At 46.7% G+C, this 12375-nt stretch overlaps 1 protein-coding gene across 1 annotated transcript; it reads right to left on the reverse strand.

Moving 5' to 3' along the window:
- Positions 1 to 9601: 9601 nt before the first annotated feature.
- LOC120893285 (zinc finger protein 135-like) lies at positions 9602 to 10653 on the reverse strand. The gene has a single exon (XM_040295085.1). The coding sequence runs from the start codon at positions 10553 to 10555 to the stop codon at positions 9671 to 9673; it is 885 nt and encodes a 294-aa protein (XP_040151019.1). The 5' UTR covers positions 10556 to 10653; the 3' UTR covers positions 9602 to 9670.
- Positions 10654 to 12375: the final 1722 nt, after the last annotated feature.

Raw genomic sequence — 12375 nt, forward strand, 5'->3', positions numbered from 1 at the left:
CCACTTTCCACCCGTCCGGCACCGTTTCGCATCCCAAAATCCCGGGTGGACTCCCGTCGTTCCGCGGCACAGTTTCGCGAATTCCTGCAGCATCACCGAATGTCTCTTCCACATGTCAGGCAAAAGGGGGAAAAAAAGTTACCTATGTGCGGGAAAATTCCTTCCCCTGCCCGGTACCTGTATTCGTGCTGCTTGATGCTTTTGGCATTCGAATAGCTTGACATTGCTACACCGCAGCAGCCGACCCCGGGGGTTGTCCGCGAAGTCGCGAGGCCCTTCCGAAAGCCAAACCCCGCTTTCCCGGCAGGGTTTCGGTTTACGCGCTTACCGCGAACCCGAATTCTTATGCAAATGAATAAATCAAAATCTATAAATTATTGAATCTTTCTACACGCACTGATACGGGGAAAGGGGGAAGCAAAACGGCCCACCTTTCTTTAGTTTGCACCCGTGGCGCCGCAGGATGTTGTGCTCTGCCCAGCGTTGTTAGGCATCCTCCCAGTGTGTAAAACTATTTCAGCCCGAAACGCCAACAAAACGTGTGCTACGCTCTGTACCCCTCACGCAAAAGTCAACCCTTTTCACCTTCTCTCTCTCTCTCGCCGTGTAGAAAGTGGAAGCAATCGAGAAAGGCGCAAGAGCATCGCCGTCGCAGGGCCGTGGAAAGAATTAAGCATTCTCGAAAGAACATCAACAAAAGAAAACTGCTTCGCTGGTTGCCGGTCGGTTTCTATTGAATGACGATTTATTATTATTCAAATTCAATGCTGCTCAAACAGCACCGGGACTGCTGCTGGAAAGGCTTTCTCCTGTGCTTCCCCCCCCCCCCCCTCACCTGCTCCTGTTTGCCTTATGATAGCGGAAAGAAAGCGCGAATAAAAAATGCTACCCTCAGCGAAGGAAAAATCATCCCCAAAATATGAGCAGCTTTCCTTTCTTCCCGTTTCCTGCTACCACGGCTACACAATGCCTCCGACGCTCCCGTTCCGAGGGGAAAGAGTGGCATTAAAAAATAAACAACCGCGAAGGAATATATAGCTCGACGCGCTTCCCATTCAAGTGCGGATGTAGATTTATGAAGCGTCTTAAGTGCATCGGACGGGCCTTTCATTACTGCCGGTTGCCGGTTGCCATTCATCGATTTTCCGTGCATTGTTCGGTGGTCGGAGTTCTGTCCTTGTTTTCTTCCCTTCGGCCGGCGGATTGAGCCGCGTGAAAGGAAAGTGTAAATAATACATTTTCCGAAAAATCATAACGCTCCCTCTGCTTGCGTACCGATCATAATAAGGTCTGCCAGGTTGCTGGTTCCGCAATTTGGGTGGATTTTTGCCGATTTCGATTAGACGGGAAGGCCGGCTGCCAGTCGGGATACAATTTATGCGAAACTTTTGTACGCCAAGCGGGTGAGTTTGTTCATCGGGTGTAAACAAAAGTGTTAAACAATCGTTTTGATTTCATTTTGCCCACCCCAACCCCGGGAAGGGATTGGGAAGGATCGGTTTCCGGGCGGCATTAGGTTTCACTTCGATCATAAATGTTGATGAAAAGTTGTACCATCCAGCGTTATGATTTCGGGATAGGGATTTTATTCGATCGAGTAAACATTATTTTATTTGTTTGCTCTTCTACCTCTTCTACCATTGAACTGGGCTGAGGTTGTGTTGCGTTCATTTCTCAACAGCACAATTACACGCCAAGCGATGTAGTTAAACAGCTAAACGCGTTAAAGCGCTTAAGCATTAAATCAAAAACAACACTTTAGCGTAAGATAAGCGGAAGAATAATGATACAGTGCTGTATCTATTTAACCCTTCATTAACGAGGGCCCAAGGTTTGGGCAGCCTTATCCATCCCGTGATTGATCATTTGCGCCTCGGTGGCTAATGATCACGCGTAACCGCGCTTTCCCCCTTGCCCGGTTGACGAATAAAAGAGACAACTTACTTCCGACGTGTCGCGTCACTTAATTATCGCTCATACTATCTAAACGGCATCAATTAGATTTCGGGCGCGACATCAAAAGCGGCAAATAGCATCAAAAAACCCTACGCAGCAATCAACACGTTCGTCCACCCCTTTTCGCGCGTGGTGGTGGCGGTGGATTGCCGGTTTCTGTGTAAAGTGGCAGTAAGAGATAGGAGGGAGGAGGAAAGCGGAATGTTTTTAGCGGTGGAAATAAAAATCCCAGTGGAAGGCGACCGTTTGCTTTCTCGGCTAATTCAATTATCGCATGACCTAACGACGGTCGCTGCTCGGGTGAAAGTGACACCTACCTCACTTACCTCATCAGCCCATTCGCCACTTTCGCGCACTGTTCTGCGGTTGCAGCCACTTTTCCTGCACAGGATCTGTGTTTGTGAGTGTTTTTTTTGCAGCACAATCATTATCCTGCCGCACGCCCGTCCGCAACATCGTCGTTAGCATCGGCGTGACGCACCGCGACGTGTGCATGTTTTGATATGTAAATTTCTTTAATTACTTCGCTCAAGAGGTTTGCACGTACATGGTACCGCCGAGCACCGATAAGCTGTGAGGTTTGTTTTTTTTTTAGATGTCCGCCACATTTTTCCCCTTTATCGCGCGCACTGTGATCGACGCGGTGTCAACGTGGTGTGGAAAATCTTATCAATCACTTTCACCCGACAGACAGAAGGATGCGTGCGACGGTAATACACGAACAAACCGACGGGCGACGGGAAACCTCACAACCGGTGTTGGTTTTTTTTTTTGGAGCGTTGTTGGTGTCTGGCTGTGGATTATAAAGTCATCAGAACAGGAAGAGGCGGGATTGATGTCATGGGCTTAAGGTGTAGTGTTTGTTTTTGTTCGATGCTAATGATGAGAGGTGAGAAATTAGAGGGGTTTTTTTCGGAGGGAGAGGTTGAAATCGAAATTGGAAGGTTTGGAGCGTGGGAATACTTTTTTCAAATAATTTTGTAATTTAAAGAAGGTAAGAGGCATACAAAACGTGTATTTTAATGGATGTCACAACAATGATGAATATGAAAAACGGTAGTTTACTGAAATCATTCACAAAAGCGTCATTTGAGCAAAAAAACATTAGCAAATTATTGGGAATTTTACCTAAATCTTCTAGTAATAAACAACAAAACAGATATGATAATAAGATACAATTTAGCTCTTTTATAGTTCCCTGCAATAAGCGAAAGTATTAAATGTAGGAACAGTGTTAGAAGCACAAGCAAAAGTACAGTCTACAAACATTGCTTTCCATTCTATCATTTTCTGAACATACAGAACAAGTTGTCGTCCATCCGTACCACGAAAATTCCACCGCCTTTCTAATTCAATTCGGAACAATTTTCACACTTTTATTAAGTCACCTAGCAACGGAAATCCTGCGGAACGACTTCTCAGCATCCCCTTCGCAGCATCAGTGCGGTAATGAAACATTCCATAGCCGCCTGCAAATCAGCGCTCTGAACCGTGGCATCTTTTCCGATACTGTAGGTGACTTTCCCTAATCGCTACTTTCACCAATACCAGCACCACTACCACCACACCCTCCGCATCAAGGATCTTTTATTAGCCTGCGCTGCGTTCCGACCATTTTTCGCACGCTTTTCCCACTTTTATAACCTTTGCACTCGGTTTGTGTGTGACGGTTTCGGCCGACGGCGCTATCGGCACCGACACGCACCTACGATAATCGGGATTGATGAAATTATTAATATTAAAATATTTCAATATCCTCTTGCGCCGGTGGCATCCGTACGGAACGGCAAGGCAATTGCTTTCCCGGATTCTTCTGCCCCTCCTGCTGAATTTCCCGATTTTGCATATGAACAACGAACCACCAGCCGCACATTGTGCACAGATCGTGATGTACGGAAAATCTGCAAACCGCGGGCCAAAAGCATGTGCACGGCCTGCGTCATGGGAGAGTTGCACGGCACCGTCGGAGTGACATCGAAGCCTTGCTGGCTGGTAGCAATGGGAACGGAGAATAAAAACACACTGTTGCGAACCGTGATGCGATCAATTAATCATCGCCCCTCAATCAAGCTATGGCAGCCGGTTAAACGGTTGACGGCTGCAGGCCGTACAATAGGTGACAACTGTGCGTATGTACTGTAGGGACAAACATATCCTCCCTGCGGCTCGCGGCAGAGGGAAAGCGAACAGTAGAGCCAGTCCCCGAGAGTAAGTTTGTGCAGGGGAAAGTAAGTTCGCTTCGGTTCAGATTGCAACACCGTTTGACGCTCGGTCCTTCGATTCTTGGTTGAAAACGACGGGGAAAGGCTCGGGTCGGAGCACTTACCGCTGTTAAAACTAATGCCCAACAGGCATGGACAGCATACAGCGCTAACAGTCTATTTATGATCGTGATTCAAGTGACCCGCTGTTGACAACATTATTGTGCCGCGTGAGAGTGCCCTCTCTCGCTGCGGACTTCGGGAGAATGATTATTGATGGGCTCATCGAACATGTCATTAAACGTATCGGAAAGGACTGTATTTGGCGACAAAGGGAGCTTTGTTCTGTTTGCATGGGCAACACAGTCACAAAAAGGGACACTTTATTGACCGTTTTATTACGATGTGCGCCGCCAAAGAATCAGCCTAAACGAACTCCCTCTCGGACATGAAGAACCCACAAAAGAACCCGGCTTGACCCGTCCGTTTTCCCAAAGCGAAAGTCTTTTGGTTCATGGGCAACCGAATCTCAACAAGCCATTGCACGATATTAACACGCAAACATCACAACATATTGCACCGCGAAGTGGAACGGCCGATGAAGGGATACTTTCCCTTTTACTTGGAGTGGAAATGCATTTCACTCAGAAGGGTCAGTGGATGGGACCGGCCGTTCCGTTGGCGCAACATAATTATCCCTTTCCAACGATCACGCCAAACGCTTACCTGGGCGATGGTGCGGAAATCCGATACGTTAGCTGTTAACACGCAAGGCACGAAGGTCGTTCTTTCGGGTGAAATCAGGGACACTGACCCGGCTGATATTATTAATCACTATCAGTCTTAAGGACTCGGACCGCGTCTTGGTACGCTAATGGTCGCCCGTCTGCATGGTACCGTGGGACTAAATTCGCTGTTTCGCGCCCATAAACAGTTCGCGTCTGGTCTGAGGCCAGCTGCCTGCTGTTTTTGTGTTACAGTCCGCGTGATTGATGAAGCAAACAAAACCTAAAACGCATATAAAGTAGGCGCACTTCATCGACGTCAAGAATCGCCGCTTTCGTTCGTGGATTGGATGCGTCCACGGCAGATGTGTCCACCGTTGGCTAGGTAAATCCGTCCCAGGGGAGGTCAGATTTGTATTTAATAATGGTGCCACACTGTCTGCGCGTATGTGATGCCATATGAATGACAGTAATTGAGGAAAAGGAACGAAAAGCTGTACTAGTACTTGAGTAGCTTATGGACTGATGATTGGGTCCGCTGGCTTAATCCCCAAGGCAAACAAGACGGACAGAGGCTTGGATTTTGAAACGTTTCATGAACATTGAACTCAGAGTGTGTAGGGAAGAAAAAGAAATATGAGATCAATCAAAATCGTAAGGGATTTGCTGTTTATCGGAGTGGTTCTTTCCAGCACAATTAAACGCTAATTGAAATTTCTCTTGAAGTCTTCAATATTGGGAAAACCAATGAACAGTTCTTCATTTACCTAAAAAAGGTCTAAAGTGTTCTTTTCTTTCTTTGTTTCTTTGATAATCTTACTATCAAAAATTAATCATGCCTTAACTTTAACATAACTGATAATACAACAATAACTCCAAGTAATATGTTGAAAAGAAAATACATCAAACCAAAAGTTATTATGTGTTAACGATTATCAAAGCAATGTATGAATATTGATAAAAATAATCTACAATAATACATTGCTATTAAATATTAACATCAACTTGTAATCATCACGAATACGTCAATGACATTTGATGCACGATGAAAGAGAATTGCCAGCTGTCAAATCTTCCCTTTATTGGAACCAGCTCAACAACTACCTCAGCAGCACTTGAGCCTTAGTAATGGGGCATTAGTTCCTGCTATTTTGTCTTGCTGTCGTGCTGCTCCCAACTTCTCCCTCCAGCGAGCGCCCGAGTGCCTCCTTATTTCATCGCACCTTTCAACGCCACAACGCGTATGTCTTTGACGTAATTTGCGAGGCACGGGGAATGCCGTGCGTCTTCCTCTTCTGCTAAGCCCAAGTGTTCTTGTTGTTCCAAGGCCGCTATATTCCAGCCATTCCGTCCCAAGATGTGTGTGTGTGTTGCGACCTCTCGAACACTACCAGCGGGATGCTGCGAAAGGACACTTTGGCTCGCAAATCAGAGGCTTTTCAAGTGTTGGCCAGGCCAGGCAAAGTGCGAACGCAAACGCAATACCATGACGTGTGAAGTGTCCATTTCTTTTTATGTTCCCGAGATAAATTGGTGCAGGACGGCAGGCACCTCCACTCCATCGTAGGCCTTTTATCCTGAAAGTGCCAACAACCTGGAGAAAGCGGACTTTTGTTTTCCCCTCAAGTGGTCGCTCACACTCGGCCCGTTTGGTTTTCGATGATGGCTTGGGTTTTTTCCCTGGACAAGGCCAAATCGGGACGATAGAAAAGCTGCCCTTACGCCAGACCAAATCACGGGAGGGGAAGAAAACATGACGTTTTCATCTTTTATTTACACGCACAGGCGAGGAACAAAACTATTATGCTTAACGTACGAGCTCGCATCCCGCACAGAGCGGGGGAACACGATAAACGAGGCTTTAATTCACATCGTGGCCGCATGGAGGATAATGTTCGGATTAAAGATTTTGTCATCTCAACGCCACGGAACGGTGAAGTGGGCAAATCCGTGTGTATGCTAAAAGAGCAATCGATTTTTGCATCTAAACCAATCGACACAGCCCTCACTTTCGGTTGAGTTTTCTTCCCAAAATGTAAATCAAATCAAACAATTACAGCAACGACAGGAACAGGAACAACAACAGGAACCAAAAAAACTCTGCACCCGTGAACACGTTGCGTTCTTTCAGCTGCTTCCGGGATTGCATCCGGTAACATCTAGCCCAGCACACGCTGCTTGATGAGAAATTAATGAATATTTTATTGAAAATCAATTGCAGTATGGAAATCGGGCCTACGGCGAGAGTGGTTTGCGAATTAATGGACAAAATAATCGACCCAAGTGGTTGCCGCAAAAGGCACGGGTAGATGTGTGGATGCGCGAGTTTTGCGCGTTGGTTATGAATTTTAGGTCAACCTCATCATCGAGAACCCTCCGCTTATCCGAAAGCGGTTGATGAAGCACTGTAACCTCGAGGGCAGACGCAAGTGGCACAACGGATACAGCGCCGGGGGAAGCGCGATTTGCATCATCGAACGGGGAAAGTTAATATTTGTCAGCGCATTATGTTAATTTATCGACGAATAATGGAGCGCTAACTGCTGACTTCCGGGATGCGGGCTGGATTTCGTGCAGTTCATTTCTCATCCACACGGCAACAAAGAGAAGAAGAAAAAAACAATAATAATACACGCAACATAAGGGCCCATAATGCACTGGGCGTCGTTATTAAATCGTCCAACTGACAGATACAAATTGACTTGTGCGCCACTGATCGGTGCCATGTTCGGGAAAAGGTTTCGGCGAAAAACAGCTGTTGCTCTACTTCTTGCCATTTCGCCCTGGTGCAATTTGGATGAGGGAGCCGCCTGAGTGTGTTAGACTTTGGGTAGAGGGACTTGCAAAGTTGCAGAAAAGGATAATCTTCTCGCGTGGTTTATTATGTTTTTGCTGCGTATGCAAATTGCGACCAGCGTTCGGTAATTTGTCACTGACGCTGTGCTGTAACAACGTACCATTGCTTGAGGATTATGGTGACGGTTAGCTGTTGATCATTTTTTTATAACTTTCACCCTTCTGTTTTTAATCTTAATGTTAAACAGTAAGTGAAGCATGTGAGAATCGCAGCTTGCACAATTGACTGCAAATGGAAAATCGCTTAAAGGTGCTTTAGCACGATGGTCCTGAAATCGTTGTCGTAAAAGCGTACTCCAAAATTAACCTAAAATTAGAGATACATCACCTAATAATAGATACAGAAAACCCTAACCAGATACATTGATTACTAAAACAGAAAACTTTAAGTGTAAAAAACTTAGGCTAAACCAGAAGCGCTTTTGAAAAAATTAATGAACCATTCTTTCATTGTGACAGTTGCGTAAACATATCTTGTAGTCTCTTTTCACTCTAATTTCTTATATTAGATTGGGTCAGTCTGGTGGTACAGTCGTTAACTCGTACGACTTAACAACATGCGTTCAAATCCCGAATAGATCGTGCCTCAATACGTAGGACTGACTATCCTGCTATGGTAACAATAAGTCACTGAAAGACGAGCTCACTTCACTAGTGGGTACAGGCATGCCTTGACCGACAGCGGTTGTTGTGCCAAAGAAGAAGAAGATTACGCAGATGACGAAGACGGTTAAAGAGTTTAAAAGAACTTCATGCAACATTGAATTGTCGAGACATGACATATAGTGTCACGTAGAAGGCAGAACGTGAACAACGATCCTCCATTGCAATAAAATCCCAGGTCCGAAGCGTTTTGCCGGCGCGTAAATGATTTTTGGAGCAATCAGAATAGCACAATAATTGCAAGAGCAGAGTAGATCAGAGTATAAATCAAGCAACCCATAACGATTAGCTTGTCCAGAGCCATTACAGTGGTGAAGAGAGAGACGAGTCCGTTTCTCCACGATGGACAATTGTCTATGCTTAGTATCAGGCTGTTGCTAGAGCATCAAAAGGAAAATAAGTCCAGGATGTCTTGGAGCCGCTTTTGGTTGGTTCGGCTCTTACAAGCAGGAAGAGTTTTGCATCTTCTGTATATAAAAGGTGACATTTCAGATGACATTTGACATGATATTTAGAACCAATACGAAAAGCAGAGGTCAAAAATCACAATAATGTTTGTGAAAATGGTGTAGTTTTGTACGCTAATGTAATGTCAAATTATATTTTATGTCTTTAGTTGTAATTTGAAATGTTTCCCGATAATTTACAGAAAAATCCGAAAATAGTTTTGAGAGAGAGAGAGAGAGAGCGAGAGAGAGAGAGCAAGAGAGAGCAAGAGAAGGAGAGAACCAAAATTGCATTTCAGACATTTAAGCGCCATATTTTGTGCACAAACCGTTTGATGTTAGTAACGCATTCCTTCATACTAAAAGATGTTTAATGCTCTGTCAACTTGGCACATGCATCAATCCTCCCGAATGCAGCTATTCGTCAACGTCTCATTCATTAATGGCCCCGGTGGCATCTGTCCAAACTTTTTCGATGCCAACTTAAACTACTACACCTCTGGCCAAGGTCACTGCATTCGTTGTTGAAGTGCATCGCTGTACGCTAACACACATGTTTTGGCACTTTTTATGAATGAATTCATTCCAAACCGTCCCAATCGACTAGAAATAGACCACTGCACTACATGTTCTGCCTAATGTTTGGCCTTCTTTCGGATCATTTGCAGCGCGGATTTACCGATGTTGGAGGCTCTTCACTTACCTGCTTGAGCACCATTTATTTCGGAGAAAAACTTTACGCAGAATCTTACGAGTTGTATGGAGCTACGCATACGCATTGAGTGTATTTATCACAATCATCTTGTCTACGATAGTCTTCCTTTTACCCCGTTGCAGCAGCATCGCGACTTCCTCGACCAGCACTGCTCACCAGCTTCTCGCGATGCACCGCTCCATGCTTCCGCAACGTGCCCGCGTCAGTAAACCGCACCGAACAGACCGCACACCGGAACGGCTTCTCGCCGGTGTGCGTGCGCCCGTGCACGGTTAGTGCCGTCCGGCACCGAAACCCCCGATTGCAGACCGCGCACACGTGGGGCCGTTCGCCACTGTGCCGCGCGCGCTTGTGTATGCGTAGATGGCCCAGCTGAATGAACGTCTGCGAACACTGATCGCACCCGTACGGTCGCGTCTGGCTGTGGATGCGCTCGTGCTGCGCGCGACAATCCAGCTTGGCAAACACCTTCCCACACTGCCGGCAGGCGTAACGCACCCCCAGCGTGTGCGTATTTTCGTGCCGCTTTAGTGCGTTCGCGGACGTGTAGGTGCGGCCACAGTGGCAGCACTGGAAGCGATCCTTTTCACTACGCCCGATCGCTGGTTTCTGCTGGCTCGATAAGCAATCCTGCTCCGTCAATGCTGTCCCCGTCTCGTCCCCCACATTGTGTGCCCCGCCACGATGGTACAGCCGCACGTGGAACTGTCGATTGCGCTCGGTGCGGAAGCGCAGCGTGCAGTAGCTGCACTGGTGCATCCGCTCGTTCGCATCGTGCAGGGCGAAATGTTTATTAATAGCACGCATCGAACGGATCGGTAAGCATCGATCGGTGTCACATGTCGCACAGCGATACGGTATGAGGCCCGCGGCATGCTGTGTGTCCAGATGATGATCTAGCTCCGGCCCTGCCGGGAACTGTTCGCCACAGATGTAACACTTTTCTGTTCCGCGATCAGCTGATCCACTCGCCATCGTAAAGTGCTGCTCCATCAGACCCAATCACAGCGCCAATCTTGCCACGCCTGAAGCTAAACAGACACACCCGAGCGTGATCGTGTCGCGAAGCGTACTGCAAACCCGTTGGCAATCGACCGGCCCGGACCGGACACCGGAACCACCGACACCGGAGGCACGGCAGCATGATTTTCGCGACGAAACTGTTCGGCGAGCCGACTGGCAGGCGGCAGGCAAAAATAAACAAACCACGGTATGGCTAAAATTAGCCCCGATCTACCGTCTGGCGCAAGGCGTGTGACATTAGCCGGGCGAAACGTTCCGTGTGCGTGCTGCGTGTGGAGCGATGCAGTGGCCAGAAAATCCAGCCAAACCGCGCCGTTCTGCCCGATTCGTACTGCGCGACTTCGGGTATTGTCCCACGGTGCGCGAAGATCGTGACGCGAAACGACGTGAGTGCTCCCCCACTCACCACCGACCGACCGGGGTGGGTGGAACAAAAGCCGATCTCGATCACATCCAGCTGTACAAATAGCTGGTTTGTGCGAATCCAACGCATTGCATTGAAAAGCAATAAACCGAGCAGTAATGAACCAAACAAAAGAAATTCGACGGGTTTGGAAAGGGCACGCTTGAAGCTGGATCGTGTTTTAGGTTTGCAAAATAATTTTTTTGTATTATTTAGTAATTCTCTGCCGTTTGGATGATATTTTCTCGCTGGCAGGCTTATGATCTCACCCTCCTCAAGAGGAGGAAGAAACAGCCCGTTGTCACATGGTTTGGTAAATCAAACGTGTTTGATTAGAGCGCTAGAACGTGAAATCAGTCGCCTGTCTTTGCAGAAACGATAAAACGCCTTGAGGAACCGGTTTTTCCTATTCCTGTTTTTCGTTATCATTGTTTTGTTCTTGTTTAAAATTCAACATTTCACAACATTTCTTGTGAAACCATTAGATATGTTGCAGCTATTTTTAAATCGATTTTTGTTGGGATGACATCTTCTTTTCTCGTATGATGTTACGGTTTTGAGCAAAGCAAACCAGTCTTTTGTTCTTTCAGCACCATTTAGCCCGAGTAAAGAACTAAAAAGGTTGCAAAGAACTAAAAAGGTTGGTAAGCACACCTCACCAACATGCAAGGAAAATCCCTCCGGAGTTGATATCCTGTCCGAGTTTTGAATCGTATTACAACACACAACACACTCGCGCCAAATTCAATCATAATAATATTTTTCAATTTATGGCGCACTTTTTGTTAGATCCTGGAAATTCAATTCCTTTGCTACCTTGACGACGGCATGTGTGTCTTATCAGCATGTGAACACAGACCGGGCCGTGTGTGGCGTCCGTATCCATGACAGCCGGCGGTTGTACAGTGCTGTGGCTTCGCTTTAAAATGCAAACCTAACGACTCGCTGGTCCAGCCAGCCGTCCATCTTCGGCTAGTGATTTTATGCTCCCTAAGGATATCCTGCAGTCGGTTGTTTGTGTGTGATCCTCCTGACGTACTCACTCTACCGTGAAAGATGAAGCTCTCAAAGGGACCAATCTGGACCAACCCCTCCAGATCGGAAGGTAACCGCGACGCAGCATCTTGTCCTATCCAACAGCTCGTTAGTGCCGTAATTTGATCTGTTTTCTTCCTGTCAACCAACAGCAGCAAAAAAAAAGAGAGAAGTAATGATTCCTTGCCGAAACCAAGCAAGTTCTGCCACAAGTTTGGCCCGGTCAGCCCGAAACTGAACCACGGGTGAAAATGGTGAAATGTGAGAGCATTATTGAGGTAATTAAATTTATCAAAATGCTCCGCCTAACAGCGTAAACTGCCGCGATACGTGACCGGTCAGGCTTCAGCCG

The sequence above is a fragment of the Anopheles arabiensis genome, chromosome 2 (assembly GCF_016920715.1).
Source record: "Anopheles arabiensis isolate DONGOLA chromosome 2, AaraD3, whole genome shotgun sequence".
Lineage (NCBI taxonomy): Eukaryota > Metazoa > Arthropoda > Insecta > Diptera > Culicidae > Anopheles > Anopheles arabiensis.